Source organism: Sus scrofa, chromosome 17 (assembly GCF_000003025.6).
Source record: "Sus scrofa isolate TJ Tabasco breed Duroc chromosome 17, Sscrofa11.1, whole genome shotgun sequence".
Lineage (NCBI taxonomy): Eukaryota > Metazoa > Chordata > Mammalia > Artiodactyla > Suidae > Sus > Sus scrofa.
This window is the reverse complement of record NC_010459.5, coordinates 28,974,898-28,992,686: the sequence shown is the minus strand read 5'-3', so window position 1 is coordinate 28,992,686 and position 17,789 is coordinate 28,974,898. Positions and strand designations below refer to the sequence as shown.

At 43.7% G+C, this 17,789-nt stretch overlaps 1 protein-coding gene across 1 annotated transcript in view; it reads right to left on the bottom strand.

Moving 5' to 3' along the window:
* Positions 1-17,556, bottom strand: part of KIZ (kizuna centrosomal protein) — a 107,267-nt gene extending 89,711 nt beyond the window's left edge. The window contains 5 exon segments of the mRNA XM_021078396.1: positions 461-544; positions 8,613-8,778; positions 12,354-12,381; positions 12,384-12,415; positions 17,356-17,556. Of these exon segments, the coding sequence (XP_020934055.1) occupies positions 461-544; positions 8,613-8,778; positions 12,354-12,381; positions 12,384-12,415; positions 17,356-17,444 (399 nt within the window). The 5' untranslated portion in view covers positions 17,445-17,556.

The following is a 17,789-nucleotide window of genomic DNA, read 5'->3' as shown; positions in this document are numbered from 1 at the left end:
ACGTAGCAGAATTGAGTTAAGTATTCCTTGCCGTTCTTTTTGTCTGCTGCTTAGATACGCAATCCTTTCTTTCCACTTTATCTATGAAAAGGTTAAAATGTACAAAATTATGTGTACAGAGAAATGAAGTAAAATGCCACACTTTGTTTACTTCTCATTTAAAACATTTCTGGAACTAAGAAAGCAGCAGCTACAAAGCACTGTTTAGAAAAACACAATTTCGCCTACAACACTGAGGTTTTCTCTGGAATCTCTCTCTTTACAGCCACAGTGACTGCCTTTAAGCAAATTTAATTGAATTAGACATTAATGCAATACTCTATAGGCAGGTATCTTTAAATAATCACTCAAGGGTTAATCAAAAAGATCTCTGTAATAAGATGATTTTACTTAAAACAAAGTCTTAAAAACACAAACACTCCAGAAATCCTTTGTTAACAGCAAGTTTATGATTTATTACCTTTGCTCCATCCTCCTCTTTCACGTCACTCTTTTCCTCTTTTGAAAGTAGCTGCATCTTCTTAAGTTGAGTCTCATATTCAACCTAAACATAAGCAAAGTTTGATTTTGTGAAGGATATCATTACAACTAGCACCTGTCTCTATTCTTTAGTCTTTACGACATAAAAGGAACTGTGACGAGAAAGAAAATGCTGATACTGCTGAGAAATTCAACTTATCTTGGGAAAAAGGCAATTTCACAAACACATATCAAAAACTGAATTCTATAAAATGTTATGTGTTTTAAATAAAGTAGCATTTGATGGATTTTTATTTAGTCTTTTACCATTTTGGAAAGAAAATCTTGGTATAGTAAGCTGTCATGAAAATCCAGTTACTTTATTACAAAGTACAACATCAGACCATGTCTTCTCTGAAAAGTTCTGTCCTAAAAAAAAAGGGAAAGAAATCAAGTCTACTACATTCTTAGCAGTATGACACCTATATAATATCATGGTCCTACAGTCAAAGCAACAGAGTATATTATTTGCTAGCTCATCAACCGAAAACAAATTCTATTTTCTTAGTGGTAGAAATACAACATAGACATCAATGACCAGCAACACAGGAATCAAGTTTGCTCCATGCTAACAAGTACATAAAGATGCCTGCATCATCACCACACCACAACTGATGAAAGTGAGTCCATCGTAAAATGACTTCTTCTTAAAAGCAAGGCGTAAAAAGCATTTTGATTGATATGTTTGTAATTAAAGCCTTAAAAAGTCCCTGATTGTGGTCCATCAGGGATAAGTATCAGAACATTTTCTCAATTAGGCAGTGATGCACTGCAATTAGCAACACACCTATGAGATGATCAAATTAGAAAACTGTTTTCTAAGTTCTCAGTGTGAACATAAAATAGGGCCAAGCATTTGTTTTGACACAAAAAGTGAACAGACAATAATAACCAAAATTAACTTGTCTTCCTCAAGATATCTTAAAAGGTATTACATGCTGCCCCATTTTTAATAACAGCTAAGCAGGGATTTCTTTTTCTCTATCAAAATGCTATTAACACAGCAGATGGTAGTAATGATATAAATAGATAATTAAATAAATTTTCATAAGGCCAGTAAAAATGGTGAAATAAGCCAAGAAAAGATAAATAAGGCAATTAAGAAAATATAATTTACATCTCTCTGTTCTATATCCACTCCTTTGAACTCAAGAGACATTTAATTTTTAACCCCAAGAGCTTTAAACAGGCATACTCTACAAATTCCAAGAGAAAATATTTTTAAAAAGAGATAAGGAGTGAATTATAAAATAAACAAGCAAAATACAGATTTATTAAATAATAAATTCTTTCTTTCTATGGCAACAATTGTTTTCTTATGCTCTTTAAGATTAGTTATAAACATGCTATGGGCACTGTACCCAATTTCCTCATTATGGGATCATTTCAGAGCCATAACTTCCAAAGACAGGGCACTTTTTCATGGAAATATGAGAGTATTATTCAATTAATAGAAGCATGACAGAACTAACTGCACTGGGGCTTCCTAAAGAGCAGTAAGGAAAGATTTTTAAGAGTCCAATGTAGATTGTTCTCAAAGCACCTGAAAAATTTACCAAACTAGGTACTCTTCTAAATAATGCAAATAAAAACTGTACACGTATTTGAAAGTTAAAAAGTTCCTATGATAAAGTTGGTAATCGATACAAACTGTAACTCTGCATGATCTAGGACCACGGATTTCCACCTAAAATTGTTTCTGCTCTCCTTCTTCTCCTTTTATTTACATACACGGTACTTGGTTATTATCCATCTAGTCCACCTCCTGAATACTGGAGAGCACAGGTTCTCAACAACGCTCTGCAAGAGCCACCGGGGTCCCCAGCTCCACTTTTTTTTTTAACGGTTTTAAAACTGAACTATAATTGATTTACAATGTTGTGTTAGTTTCAGGTGTACAGCAAAATAATTCAGTTATACATATATATATATTCTTTTTCAGGTTCTTTTCCATCATAGGTTATTACAAGATATTGAATATCGTTTCCTATGCTATAAAATAGATCCTTGTTGTTTATTATTTTATTTTATTTTATTTTACTTAGTTTTATTTGTCTTTTTGCCTTTTCTAGGGCCGCTTCCCGCAGCATATGGAGGTTCCCAGGCTAGGGGTCTAATCGGAGTTGTTGCCACCGGCCTACACCAGAGCCACAGCAACTCGGGATCCAAGCCACATCTGCAACCTACACCACAGCGACCTACACGACTACGCTGGACCCTTAACCCACTGAGCAAGGCCAGGGATCAAACCTGCAACCTCATGGTTATTAGTCGTATTCATTAACCACTGCACCATGACGGGACTTCCTGTTTATCTAGTTTATATTGAATAGTGTGCATATGTTAATCCCAAACTCTTAATTTATCCCTCCCCTTCCCCCTTTGGTAACTATCTTTGTTTTCTATGTCTGTGAGTCTCTTTGTTTTGTAAATAAGTTCATCTGTATCATTTTTTTTTTAGATTCCACATATAAGTGATACCACATGATACTTGTCTTTGACTAAATTCACTTAGTATGATAATCTCTAGGTCCATTTATGTTGCTTCAAGTCGCATTATTTCATTCCTTTTTTTTTTTTCTCTTCTGCTTTTTAGGGTGGCACCCACAGCATACGGAGGTTCCCAAACTAGGGATCGAATCAGAGCTACAGCTGCTGGCCTACACCAGAGCCACAGCAATGGTGGATCCAAGCTGTGTCTACGACCTACACCACAGCTCACAGCAGCACTGGATCCTTTAACCCACTGAGTGAAGCCAGGAATCAAAACTGCATCCTCACAGATACTAGCTGGGTTATGTTACCAGTGAGCCACAGTGGGAACTCCAATTATTTCATTCTTTTTTATGGCTGAGTAATAGTCCATTGTATATATGTACCATATCTTCTTTATTCCTCTGTTGATGGATACTTAGGTGCTTCCATGTCTTGGCTATCCTAACTAGGGCTGCAATGAACATTAGGGTGCACATATTTTTTTCAAATTAGAGTATTCTCTGGATATATGCCCAAGAATGGGACTGTAAGATCAAATGGTAATTTTTTTTTTCTTTTTAATTTTATGTCTGAACCCACAGCATATGGAAGTTCCTGGGCCAGGGACTGAATCCAAGCTGCAGCTGTGACCTATGATCCTTTTTTAACCCACTGCGCCAGGCTGAGGATCAAACCTGTACCTCTGTAGCAACCCAAGTCACTGCAGTTAGATTCTTAACCCACTGCACCACAGCAGGAACTCCCATTTTTAGTTTTTTAAGGAATCTCCATGTGGTTTTTCATATCCACTTTCTCTTTTATCTGCATTTAAACAAAGGGTTCTACTATGTTTAAAGTTTTATTTTTTTAAGTTTGGGAAATATAGCATAGATGAATCTCTCCAAGACTTTCCAGCTACAAACGTCTGATGAAGCAGTAGAGCATGTGTCCTCCTCTGCATCTTTTTCTCCAATCACATCTTTCAGTTTTACTCTGCCTCCTCTGCGATCAGGTCCCATGGGCTCCCTCTACCTCCACACCACATCAAGGCTGCAACTTTCTCTCGGGTGCAGACTCAGGTCCCCAGTCCCTTCTTGCCCCATGGCCTAGATTCTTCACAGTCAGGTTTGCTGCTTCATGCCCCATAGCACCTGCTGGCCCAGGATAATCTCCTCATCTCCAGCCCCGCCAGGGAAATCTGTCTTAATAAACCCATGAGCACTGACTTTGGCCATCAAGAACTTGCTCTGCACTGGTCTGCTTGGCAGCACTGGGCTTGGCTGCCCACTTGAGTGCAGGAGGCCTTTCCAATTCATGTTGTTACTACATGCAGATAGTTCATTTCAGCTCAAGGGATGAAATCTGCTGATGGTGGTCTGGGTTGTGGGAAGAGGAGGTGGGGGTTCCGGCATCTCGCTGTGCTCCCCACACGCCCCATTTTCTTTCTTTCTTTTTTTTCTTTTTGCCTTTTCTAGGGCTGCTTCCCGTGGCATATGGAGGTTCCCAAGCTAGGGGTCCAATCAGAGCTGTAGCTGTCGGCCTACACCAGAGCCACAGCAAAGTGGGATCCAAGCCACGTCTGTGACCTACACCACAGCTCACGGCAACCTGGATCCTTAACCCACTGAGCGAGGCCAGGGATCGAACCTGCAACCTCATGGTTCCTAGGCAGATTTGTTAACTACTGAGCCATGACGGGAACTCCCCACATGCCCCATTTTCCATCATGTTTCCTTTTCTCCTATTTTCTCACTCACATGCCTTCAATTCCCCTCGTCACATTGTACAACTGTCCTAAAAGCACCATGGCTACCTTTTTACCCCACAGACTTCCTTTCTTCATTGGTCTCTGGGTTTATACAGTAACTCTCAGTTACAGAGCTGAACAGACAGTGACAACCAGCGGGCCTGGCCTCCTCATGACTGAGGGAGAATGGCCAGAGTTACAGAAAGTGTCTGACTTGACTCTCAGATGGAACTAAGATTCACAGTCTTCTGTTTTTTCTTCTATTTTTTCCAGTAAATGGGCTTCCTCTGCAATGCTGAACTTTTACGAAAAGATATGGTATAACCATATATAACCTGATGACTGAATTTTCACATTTTAAATAATGACATTATATCTTCAGATATTTCTGCTTTTAAACACAAAGGCACCTGCAGGGTAGGCCACAAGATACAATCACAGCACATTTGTTTTCACACAGTCATTCTCGATCCATAAGAGAACAAGACGAAACTACAGAATTACTTACCAGTCAGTGCTTACTGAGCACTTATTATGTGCCACTGAGAGCATTGACATAAGGAGACAAGCAGCTTGGGGTGAGGTGGGCAAACAGACATGTAAGCCATGAAGTGCTTACAGAGATCATTAGGACACAGACCTAAGCGGGATGGAGGGAGAGGCCCTTCAGCTGAAGGAGAGAGGAGGAGATGCAGTGCTCTGGGGGAAAGTGTTCAGCGTGTGTGTGACAGAGAGCAAGCTAGAGGTAAGATGCAGAGGGCGGTGAGAAGAATGCAGGGTGGGAGGGGGCAGGAGACAGGGATGGGGTGCAGGGAGAGACAGGAGGAAAGGAGAAGGTGGACAGGGACTAGCTGGGGAGACAAAGTGTGGACAGGAGTCTGAAGCTGTGGGGTGGCACGCTGGCCTGGGCTCTGTCCCGAAAAGGCCAAGCACTCAAGGATTTCAGGCAGAGGAGAGACAGAACCAGATGATAACTCTCCCAACCTGGGGACCCGCCCTGAGCCCTGGCATGCCTGCCCTCTGCCTGACACTTGAACGTTCGAAGCTAAAGCAGATGCTGGTGATGCTCCACGTGCCACCCTGGGAACTTTCTGGGTGATATTCTTTAGTAGCTCATGATACAGGTTTTTAAAAGCATATCCAATTATACACAACAAATGCTCTGAACATAAAAATATTTACAAAGGATGATGCTCCCCTTCAAATTCCTCACACATTTAGTTATAATGAGAAATTAACAATTAAGTAAAGCATCAATATGAAAATAAGAGGAAAACTTCTATTATTTTCTTTTTCTACTGGAAAGAAGAAATTCCCTGCTCCATCGCTTTTATTTTCTCTGTGAAACGTCTGGAAAGAAAAGAGATTTTCAATGTTGATAAGGACATTTGCTTTTTGAGTTTTAAGCATCCCACTTGAACACTAAGAGGAAAAACCTGGGTGCTGACAGCTAAGACCCGCTTTTGCTTTAGCACATCTAGCCTCCAGATCCTGGTCTCTAAACACCCTTCCCTACTCAAAGGAACCCCAGCTCCTTGAAAAAGAGGCTAATGCCAGGTCTGAAGCAGGCAAGTATAAGGTAAACCTGGAACATCTTGTGCCCCAGTGCAAGGAAAGCTCAGAATTAATAGGGTCATGTCAAAAGGACACAGGAGCCAATTTGAAGAGATTCACTGGCAAAATTTGGGAAAGTATAAGCAACAAAAGCATACAGTGATTGATAATATAAGGACTAAACAAAGATTCACAAGCCCCTGGTGATATTTAAAGAGAAAGAGAGGAAGGAAAGTAAACTCTTCTTTATAGAAGAATGCCAGCTAATAAATGTAGAAGATCAAATCAGAAAAATCACCATTTCACAACCTCCAACAGAACTGATTCAGGCATCGTTAATGGCTCCTAAAACCACCAGCAAAAGGCTGTGGGGGAACAAGGTATTCTCAAGATGTCAAACCACCACTCCACAGATTATTTAAGGATTTACAAAGGGAAAAAAAGGAACCTTACAACAGAGAAATCTAGAGATCACCATGTTACCCAGGGCATCAAACTCAGCCTCTCAAGGAGAACCACCATCAGATTCATGCACCTCCTGATGCAATGCAGGACGGTGATAACCTCAGCTGTGACTATTGAGCTTTAATCATTAATAAAATTGAAATTCACAAGCTCCACTTTAAGTGCTCAGCAGCTATGTGTGGCTAGTGGCTGCTGTATGAGATGGCACAAGTAGAGACTAGGTTTCCATCACCACAGAAAGTTCTCCTGGGCAGTGGTCCAGACCGAACTCCCCACTTACAGGAAACATAAGGGATGCTCACAAATGATACGTCAAAGACATCACCAGTCAAATTCAGAATGTAAGTCACTCGACAAGCAACCAGCCTGCCTTCTTCAAAAAGCTAGTATCATTTAATAAAAACAAACAAAACAGAAGATCGGCAGGAGACTAAATTAGATTAAGACACTAAAAAAGGCACAATGACTGAATGTAATGTGTGAACCCCAAGTGGTCCCCAGTCTGGAAAAACACAGAGGCTTTGAGGGGAACTGGGGAAACTAAAACATCAGCTAAATAGTATCTTGGAACTGTTACTACCTTTCTCATGTGAGATATACTGGTATGATTATGGAGGAGACTGCCCTTGCTCTTAGGGAAGCCACACTCACATATTTAAGGGAGAAATGTCCTGGTTTCTGCAGCACACTTTCAATAGCTCAAGACACAGGCAAAGCAAATATAGCAAACTATTTACCACTACTGCATCTATGCAGATCGTGTGCTGTCTTGGTCCACTGAGGCTGCTGCAGCAAAACACCGTCGCCTGGCTGTCTTATAAACAGCTAGTATGTGCTGCCCACAGACTGGAGGCTGAAAGTCCAAGATCAAGGCGCCAGCACGGCTGCCTTCTGGTGAGAACCCTCTTCCTGGTTCAGACCTACCAGGTTCTCACCATGCGCTCACATGGTGGAAGCGGAAGAGGCCAAGAGCCCTCTGGAACCTCTGTTATAGGGCACTAATCCCGTTCACAAGCCCACCCTATAATTTAGGCCCCACCCCACTCAAAGGTCCCACCCACTAGTAACATCACTTTTGGGGGTGAGGATGTCAACATATGAATTTGGGCAGGGGGACACAAACATTCAGACCACAGCATGAATGTTCATTATCATAATTCTTTTAATTTTCTGAGAACTTAAACTTTTTATAATAAAAGCCTAGGGGAAAACTGCAAGAGCGAAAAAGGGACTATGGAAGTCCGCTCCTCTTGTACCCAGTACACAAGTGGGTTAATTTGGGCAACAAGTCCTGAGCAGCACAAATGGTGAGAAACAAGGCATAGTTTGTCAAGCAGCCTGAGGGAATGGGGAGCCAGGGTCAGAGGGGCAGGGAAGAGGGCAGCTGTTCTGGGTCACAGAGTCCACAAGCAGGAAGGTGAACTCTGCACGGCTAAGTTCTTCCTCTTAGCCTTCCCCAAGAACAGAGCAGCCCAGGCCACAGGAAAAAAAAAAATAGCCCTTTGAAGAAGGAAGCAGTCTCTACAGGGAACCACGATGCTGCTCAGCTCCAGCTGCAAGACCCAGAGATACCATGTACCGGGGCCGGTGGCCATGCCTGTTTAACTGCATGTGCAACAAAGTACAGATGTTCCAATAATTCCTCAAGTGAAGTGGAAATCTGAGAAAATGCAAATTCAAGTTCTCGGATCAAAATCTGGACACATGGTAATTAATTCCCAGAGAAAACGGACAGTAAAGCTTATAGATGAACAGGTGAACACTCATGATTACTGTGGATCTGAAACTTCCTCATCACTATTTCCAATTTCAGCAAAAAAGGACAAAAGAACAGTAGAAAACAAGACGTCACCTTCAGTTCTTGCAGCTTCAGTTCTGCCTTTGTGGTAAAGTGCCCAAGGTGAGCTTGGATCTGCTCAAACCGCTTTAAGTATTCTTGGTTTCGAGTTCGAGCCCTCTTTTCTGATTCACATATTTCCTTCAGGTACTTCTTTAGTTCTCCATACTTCGGCTTAACTCTAGAAAAATAAGAGCAAATTTTTAAATAATGAAGTTAGACTTCAACAAATCTGAGGAGAATCCCTTTAACGAAATTGTTAATGAGACAACACATCCTAAGATATTTTACCCAAATGCTGACGCCTAAAGGACAGGATATATGTGCATTTTCAGAGAGAAAATTAATGCAACGTCACTGAGGTATCACCTCTAGGCATAACTCTCCTGAGAAATGGATACGAGACCACATTACACTATTCACACATAAAGATTTATATGGATTTCTTTCTCAAAATTAAATGTGGTTTCAAGAGCAGTGTCTATGTGGCCATGTTCAGATGAACAGCCCATTAGTATTCTTTTATGTGACAGACAATTTCAAAACTACCTGCTCATGTCGAAATAGAATCAAACTATATACCACAATCCATAAACATTAAGAAATTGTGAAATCTAAAATGCCCCCAAAGTTCTCATTTAGATATTTTAAATTTTTATTAGAAACTGCAATAGCACCGTGTATTATTAAAATATTTCACAATACATGCATTGTAACTCTACTCAAATTGTGAAAGAACCTCATCCAAAAAGCAGCATCGAAAAACACGGTGGGAGTTCCCGTTGTAGCTCAGTGGAAATGAATCTGCCTAGTATCCCTGAGGATACAGGTTTGATTTCTGTCCTTGATCAGTGGGTTAAGGATTCACGCTACTGTGAGCTGTGGTGTCGGTCACAGACGAGGCTCAGATCTGGTGTGGCTGTGGCTGTGGCAGAGGCAAGCGGCCACCTGGAGTTGGCACAATAGCAACCATGCCTTCTCTACCTAGAGCCTAGTTTCACTCCTGCCCCCACATTAACCTTCAAAGCTGACCACATCAGTCGTCCGTCCATCCATCCATCCATGCAATCATTCAGCACTCTTGAGTATGAAAGCCACTCAGCCAGGGACAACAGGGAAAACAAAACCTTGGACATGCTAGCAAAACTGCAAGGGACTCTGACAGACTAGGCAACCCCACCTCAGTCAGAGAGGCCTTCCTAGTGGAAATTATTTTTCAGCTGAGACATGAAGGATGGATAAGAGCTAACCCCAAAAGGGGAAAAGCGAGTATGAAGATGAGGGGAAAACATTCAGGAAGCAGCATGTTGGAAAGTTCAAGGGCAATAAATAAGAAGAGTAACAGTGATACTGACAAAACTGTAATAAACAGTAAGTTATCGACTCTTACTCTGGGTCAGACACTGCTTGAAGGTTCTATTAAGTTCTCCTATCTATTACTATCCCCATTTAACAGCCAAAGAATTGGAGGCAGAGAATACTGAAGTTCTTGTCTCAAGGTCAGCCAGCTAAGAGCTGGGGAGGCTGAGATGAATGGAGGTACCTGGAGAGAGGGGCTACCTGCTTCACCACCAGAGACCTTGTCATGCTTCAGAAGCTGAGGTTTCAGTCATGGACAATTTTAGGGAAAGGCTGGCAACAGACAGTCATGATGAGAACTCAGCAGGGGCAGATAATGGGGGCTCTGGTAAGCACGCCCTCATGCACCCTCCTGCAGCTCCGGGTGCAGCCCCTGGCTGCATCTGCATCAGCTGCACCTGGTGTCTTGCTCTCCCAGGGCTGCTTTTCTGAGTTTGCAGCAGGGAAAGCCTGGGTGTAAGATGGAGCTAACACCTTCTGGGGCAGCCTTGACCCTTGGGGTAGTGGGGGGATGGAACCAATGGGTGAAGAGCACCTCTTTCTTGAGTGGACCTTTGGGAGGAGAAGGAAGGCAGGCCTCCCGATCATCTGGAGGTGCAGAGAGATGGCGCCCTGCATGCCCACGGCAGTGACCAACCCCTGTTCTGCTCTTCCCGCTCTCTGGTTTCATGTGACCCCTTCTTAAAAATAAATTACCCCCTACACACTTACCCTGTCTCAGACTCTGCCTTCTGGGGGAACCAGGGGGAGGCAGTCATGCTAGATAAGACTGAATTTCACCCTACGGACAGGGCAGTCAAAGAAAGCATATTTACAGCAAACCCTACCCTCTGTCTCCAGGAAACAAGAGCCGAGGCTGGAGAGGTTCCCACTCCTCCCGCATCCCCCCAGCCCACCACCGTTACACCAGCAAGCCACGGAGACCAGGATGCAGGGAAAGTCTGTGCCCAGTCCTCTGTCCCTTGAGGCAGGGGCTAGAAAAATGACAACTGATCCTCTCAGATTCAGGCCCATGTCTGTGACCACGGCATCCACATCAGCACCATTTCTTCACTGACTCCTAGAGCTGCTAGAAGCATATGGCTGTCTACCCTGATCGGTATCTTTGGAAGAATAGACACTAAACTTAAAACTACTGAATTAGTTCTGAAGATGAGGAAATAAAATGCACCTGATAGGTGATTTGGTTTTAAAGGATCCTCAGTTCTTTCTCTTCTGAATGAGATGTTTTCATTTCTCATTCATATTATGATGTGGATAAGTCACAAACTTAACTCCACCACAGCCAGAAAAATCCTATGAATAATACTGGAGGTAACACCATACATTTGGCTTAGGGATAAAGTTCAATTTACTTAAAATAGATTTTTTTTTTCTTTTAGGGCCACACTCATAGCATATGGAAGTTCCCAAGCTAGAGGTCGAATTGGAGCTACAATTGTTAGCCTACGCCACAGCCATAGCAACTTGGGATCCAAGCCGCATCTGAGACCTACACCATAGCTCATGGCAACGCCAGATCCTTAACCAGTGAGTGAGCGGGGAAGGAACCCGAATCCTCAAGGATCCTAGTCGGGTTCATTAACCACTGAGCCGTGAAGGGAACTCTCAGAATTAAAAATATTAAAAATTTGCTCTTTATGTTAGAGTAAGTAACCTAAAAAGGATAATATGTGTATTATCCACTGCTCAAAATAATTTTGACAGTCATTGTCTTATACCCACAAATGAATTCCATGTAACTCTGCCCACAATAGTTGCTGTCGGGTTAGCTACAATAATTATGCCTCAATCATTATACAGATCCAATGTTTAAATTGGGACCAAAGGAGTTCCTATTGTGACTCAGCGGTAACAAACAACTAGTAGCCATGAGGATGGGAGTTCAATCCCTGGCTCTGCTCAGTGGGTTAAGGATACAGCGTTGCTGTGAGCTGCAGTGTAGGTCGCAGATGAGGCTCGGATCCCGAGTTGCTGTGGCTGTGATATAGGCCAGCAGCTGCAGCTCGGATTTGACCGCTAGCCTGGGAATTTCTACATGCCTTGGATGCGGCCCTAAAAATATGAAAAAAAATTTTTTAAATAAAATAAAATAGATTGGGACCAAAGAGATAAGTAAGAGTACAATGCATCTTATTCTTAAGATATTTAAGCAAAATAGATTCCTAAAATAACACAAATACCAAATAATGGTAATGCAATAATTTTTCTTATGCTGTAATCAAATTTATTCTTATATTTCACTGTGACTATATTAAATTGCAATGTTTACTTGAAACAATTACATATTAGAAATAAGAGAATGGTAACAGTACTACGACTATGGCACTGGCAACATATATTAGGGTTAAATTTTGATTAACATGGGCAAATTAAACTTTCACTGTCATATCTTACCTGCATATATCAGATGGATTACATTCAAGAGTTTCCTTTCCAGCTCCAATCTCTTCTTTTCACTGTAATACAGAAAGAAAATATTTTACGGATAAATTACACTGATGAGTAACAGGCAGGCAGATTCAGAACATGATCTCCTTTGTGAGAATATTCCTGTGGTCTAAGAAGCAGAAAATGCCAACTGCATTTGAAACTCAAGACACAAAAATACTTAGCAGTCACCATGGAAGTCTAAGAAAGCAAACAGGACACCAGTGTGAAACAAAAAGAATAGATTCTCAAAGTAATTGGGGAAATGTAGGGAGAAAAGGCTGGGCAGTATTATTTCTCAGTGCCATGATGAGCCTGGCCCTCTCTAGGCCTAGAGACCACACAGTAAATGAGCCAACCAAGGCCCCGCCCTCAGGCAGTGACCTTCTGGGGCAGGAAGGAGGAAAGGGGGGAAGAACAGACAGCAACAAGATAAATATGCAAAATACAATATGGCCAAACACCTCTGTTAGTGACGGGGGGTTCCACCAGGTCTAGACACGCTTCCATAAATCCATCCTGGACTGAAGGCTGAGGGCTCCTCTGTTTCCAACCAGACAGGCCGGGCAGGGCCACATGGCTGAGTCAGGAAGGGATCTGAGAAGCAGACATGGCCTCATTCATATTTAGTGGAGACCAGGTCCCCTTCCAATCTGGGGCATTTCCTCGTAGAAGTGTGTAATAGCACCATGATTGTCATTAACTGCTATTCCTAGGAGCTACCAGCAGTGAAGACTTGGCCATGGTGATCTGGTGAGTGCTGGCAGTGAGCCGAGCACAGAGCTGACCCGTACACCTGCACATCCAGCCTGGCCAGAGGTAGGGGAGACTGGGCAGCAGAGATGGCAGCGGCCAAAACCAAGGGGTCGGGGATAAAACTGCTGAACAGGATTCGAAGCCATACAAATCTCAAAAAGAGCTCTTGGGAGGTTTAATCATAAAGGGCTCTCCTCAACCACCACCAGCATACCAGCTTCAACCAAAGGCAAACTGCTAATCTAATTTACCATTAATTAACCAAGGCTGAAAGAGAAATTGCTTAATGTCTAAGAGAAAAGTGCTAAGAGAAAAAAAGACTGAATCTAAGACAAGGAGTCCAGGAGAAGGTGAGCTCAGGCTGACCTCCTAAGCGGAAGGGCTAAGCCTCTGTTCTACACAGGAGCTCTTAATTATTAGTTTCTGTTTTCCTTCAGTTATTTTTTTCTTAAAAAACACAACAAAACCCCCAACAATGCAATGATTCACCTCTAAGGGACAGAGAAAGAGCAAACTGTTTTATTTCCCATTCCAGGAAACTTCCAGACTGACAAAGCAGCTGTGACAACCAGGGTTGCAGCCTTTAAAATACCTCTAGGGTTTTAGAAGACAATTTTGCTTATGGTCACTGGGACTGGGTGAAAAAAACAAATAGATAACATGCAAACACTCAAAGAGGATACAGATGATGACTTCACTGCCTGTTGCTTTACAAAACTACGGCTTTCAACTTTTTTACTTTATTTTTTTTTGTCTTTTTTTTTTGGTTATTTCTTTGGGCTGCTCCCACGGCATATGGAGGTTCCCAGGCTAGGGGTCGAATCGGAGCTATAGCCACTGGCCTACGCCAGAGCCATAGCAATGCGGGATCTGAGCCATGTCTGCAACCTACACCACAGCTCACAGCAACGCCAGATCCTTAACCCACTGAACGAGGCCAGGGATCGAACCTGAAACCTCATGGTTCCTAGTCAGATTCGTTAACCACTGAGCCATGAGGGGAACTCCAGCAGCTTTGTACTTATTAACCATGAGTTAAAATTAGTGATGGACTTTTAAAATGAAAAATGAATGCACAGTTTTGTACTGACTTAAAAATAAAACACACCTCCAAATGCAGGACCATGAATAGGCTATAATAGTTGACTCATATTCCTCATATAATTTCAATAGCCTCACCTTGCTTAGTAGTTAAGGCATTAAGTGTTAAACATAAAGTAAGTAATAATTATTAGTTATTATACCATAAGGACTATAAACAGCCAGGTGTTCTAGCACAGGAAGCAAAAACGATAACTCATAATTTAACTTAGTTAAAAAAAATATGCCATTTGAACCTATAACATTTTTAAATTAGAACTTGGGTTAAGAAATAGAAATAAGTAGGAGTTCCTGTTGTGGCGCAGTGGTTAACGAATCCGACTAGGAACCATGAGGTTGCGGGTTCGATCCCTGCCCTTGCTCAGTGGATTGACGATCTGACGTTGCCGTGAGCTGTGGTGAAGGTCGCAGACGCGGCTCGGATCCCCAGTTGCTGTGGCTCTGGTGGCTACAGCTCCGATTCGACCCCTAGCCTGGGAACCTCCATATGCCACAGGAGCGGCCCAAGAAATGGCAAAAAGACAAAAAAAAAAAAGAAAGAAAGAAAGAAGTAAAGAGGAGTTCCAATCATGGTGCAGTGGTTAACAAACCCAACTGACTAGCATCCATCAGGACATGGGTTCAATCCCTGGCCTCACTCAGTGGATTGAGGATCTGGCATTGCCATGAGCTATGGTGAGACATAGCTCAGATCCCGAGTTTCTGTGGCTGTGGTTTAGGCCAGAAGTTGTAGTTCCTATTCGACCCCAGGCCTGGAAACTTCCATATGCTGCGGGTGCAGCCCTAAAAAAGAGGAAAGACAAAAAAAAAAAAAAAGAAAGAAAGAAAGAGAAGTAAGTAATGGCCTGGGGTAATGAGCTACTCTTTGAACAGAACAGTTAAAGAGGACTTTAAGTGTACTGATGCGCAGAGCAGCGTCTTATCTCTTTATCAGCAGGTATGTGTAGACACTTTACACCGTCTGTGAAAAGCCACACTCCCAGCTTTCCTGGTTGGCTGGAAAATGGCCATTATTTGTGGCAATCTGTGGCTACTCGGTTCTACGAGAGATATTCACAACTCCTGGACACTAGCTGGTTGACTGTGGGATTTCGTCTACTTGTTCAACAAACATTGATCTACCCCCCCGCCCTCCTCTTCAGCAACTCTATAAACTAGAGCTAAAGATCCAGCAAAATAAGGTTCCTGTCCTGCTGGAATTCTCAGTCTAGGCAGGGAGTATGTCACTTGAGCCACTATCTAGAAGTGCTCTAAGAATACTTGGGGGGCATATAATTTGGGAAATGGCTGATTAATACTAGGTGCAGGGAAGGCATGCAGGAAGTGAGTGGTTTTTATTTTATTTTTTAATGGTTGCATCTGGGGCATGAGAATGAGGCGCTACCTACTGAGCTAACAAGGCACCTCATCTGGGGCATATGGAAGTTCCCAGGCTGGGACTGAATCCAGGCCACAGCTGTAGCAACACCAGGTCCTTAACCAACTGCACAGGCCTGGATCAAACCCATTACTCCGCAGAAACCTGAGCTGCTGCAACGGGATTCTCAACCCACTGTGCCACAGTGGCAACTCCATGAGTGATTTTTTTAAAAGTTGGGGGTGAGGTGAGTGGCTGGGTGAGTAACTGTATGTCAGGAAAAAAACAGGGATGTAGAAAAGGATTAAGAGGTAAATATGGGGAGGACAGGGAGTTCCCTTCGTGGCTTGCTGGTTAACGAACCCAACTAGTATCCATGAGGACTTGGGTTTGATCCCTGGCCTTGCTCAGTGGGTTAAGGATCCGGCGTTGCTGTGAGCTGTTGTGTAGGTTGCAGATGCAGCTCGGATCCCACATTGCTGTGGCTGTGGTGCAGGCTGGCGGCTGCAGCTCCAATTCAACCCCTAGCCTGGGAACTTTCATATGCCCCGAGTGTGGCCCTAAAAAGACAAAAAATAAAAAATAAAAATAAATAAATAAGGAGTTCCCATCATGGTTCAGTGGTAAATGAGTCCGAAGTAACCAGGAGGTTTCAGGTTTTATCCCTGGCCTCGCTCAGTGGGTTAAGAATCTGGCATTGCCCTGAGTTGTGTAGGTCGCAGAAGCAGCTCGGATCCTGCGTGGCTGTAGCTGTGGCTGTGGAGTAGGCTGTCAGCGGCAGCTCTGATTTGACCCCTAGCCTGGGAACTTCCATATGCTGCAAGTGTGGCCCTTTTAAAAAAGACAAAAATAAATACATAAATATAGTGAGGATGATTAAGGAGGCCTGTTGTAGATACCCTATAAATATGTGACAAGAATTAAATGTACCACAGGATGAATACAATTTCTTTTCAAAACTACTAATTTCTGCTTTACCTTACATGTAATCATTGCCATCTTAGAACTGTCACACATACAGCATTCCTCTTCACTAAAACGATTCTGTAACTTTTAACACTCATTAAACGTATTGTTTTATCAAGACATCCAAAAACCTATTTCCTTTCTTGTCAACTAATGAGATTTCCAACTCCAATTAGTTTAGCGGCTAAATAATAGTTCCAACTTATCTTTTACGTAGTTATTTAGAGCCAATTGCTTTGTAATTTTCTCTCTTTTTGTGATCCAGCTGTTTTCAGTGGTTCTCATTTTTCAAGTCTTAAGGTATCATGGACCCTCTGAAAGCTGGACTTCTCTCACTGGAAATTTCGTCCTTTTGCTGGAAATCTGGCCTCCCAAAGTCTCCAGTATTTATATTGGACACGTGTTTGACAAATACACACTCTCCCGCCTGCGTTCCTGAACCTGTCATCACGGATGCAGAGCAGCTGTCAGGGCTGGAAGACAATCTGAAGAGAGATGGGGGCGGGGGGAGTGCAAAGGAGGCTGGAGAAATTCACAGCTTGATGGAGAGTGACTGGCAGGAGACTCCCACTCTCACTCCTGGGCAAATGCAGTGACGCGGCCGCATCCTCCCGAGGGCTCCGCCCATTGGGGGTTTCCTTCCAGCCCCACCGGGAGCTCGATGGACGTCGGAGGCCTGACCCCGGCCCAGGGGAACCGCGGGCAGAGGCGCAGAAAAGGAAGAGAGATCACGGCTTCAGCGGCCCCGCAGGCGGGCCGACTCCCCGCCCCCGCCCCGGTAGGCCGTACCTGTCCCGCAGCCCTTGCTGGAGGTGGTCCAGCCTCTTGTAGTAGTCGGGGCTCGGCAGGTACGCGGATGGCGTGATAGCCCGGTGCATTCCGCCGCCTTACCGGCTCCGCACAGCCTCGGGGCCGGCCGGACCTGGTTGTCTGAGGCGACGGCCCCACCATGCACCGCGGGTAGACGCGGCGCCCGGACGCCCAGACGCCGCGCAGGGGGCGGGGCGCCACTGGAGGGGCGGGGCCCCGTGGAGGGGCGGGGCGGATTGTCTGGAGGGGCGGGGCACCATGGAGGGGGCTGAAGGCCTGGAGGGGCGCCGCGAGGTGGGAGCTCGCTGGCTGTAAGCAGGTAGTGGAGAGACGGCCTTGGGGTTTGATGCCCAGGCCTCTCCGTCCAGAGACTGGCGTCTTCCTCTGGACCCGTCCAGAGTTCTCACGAGAAA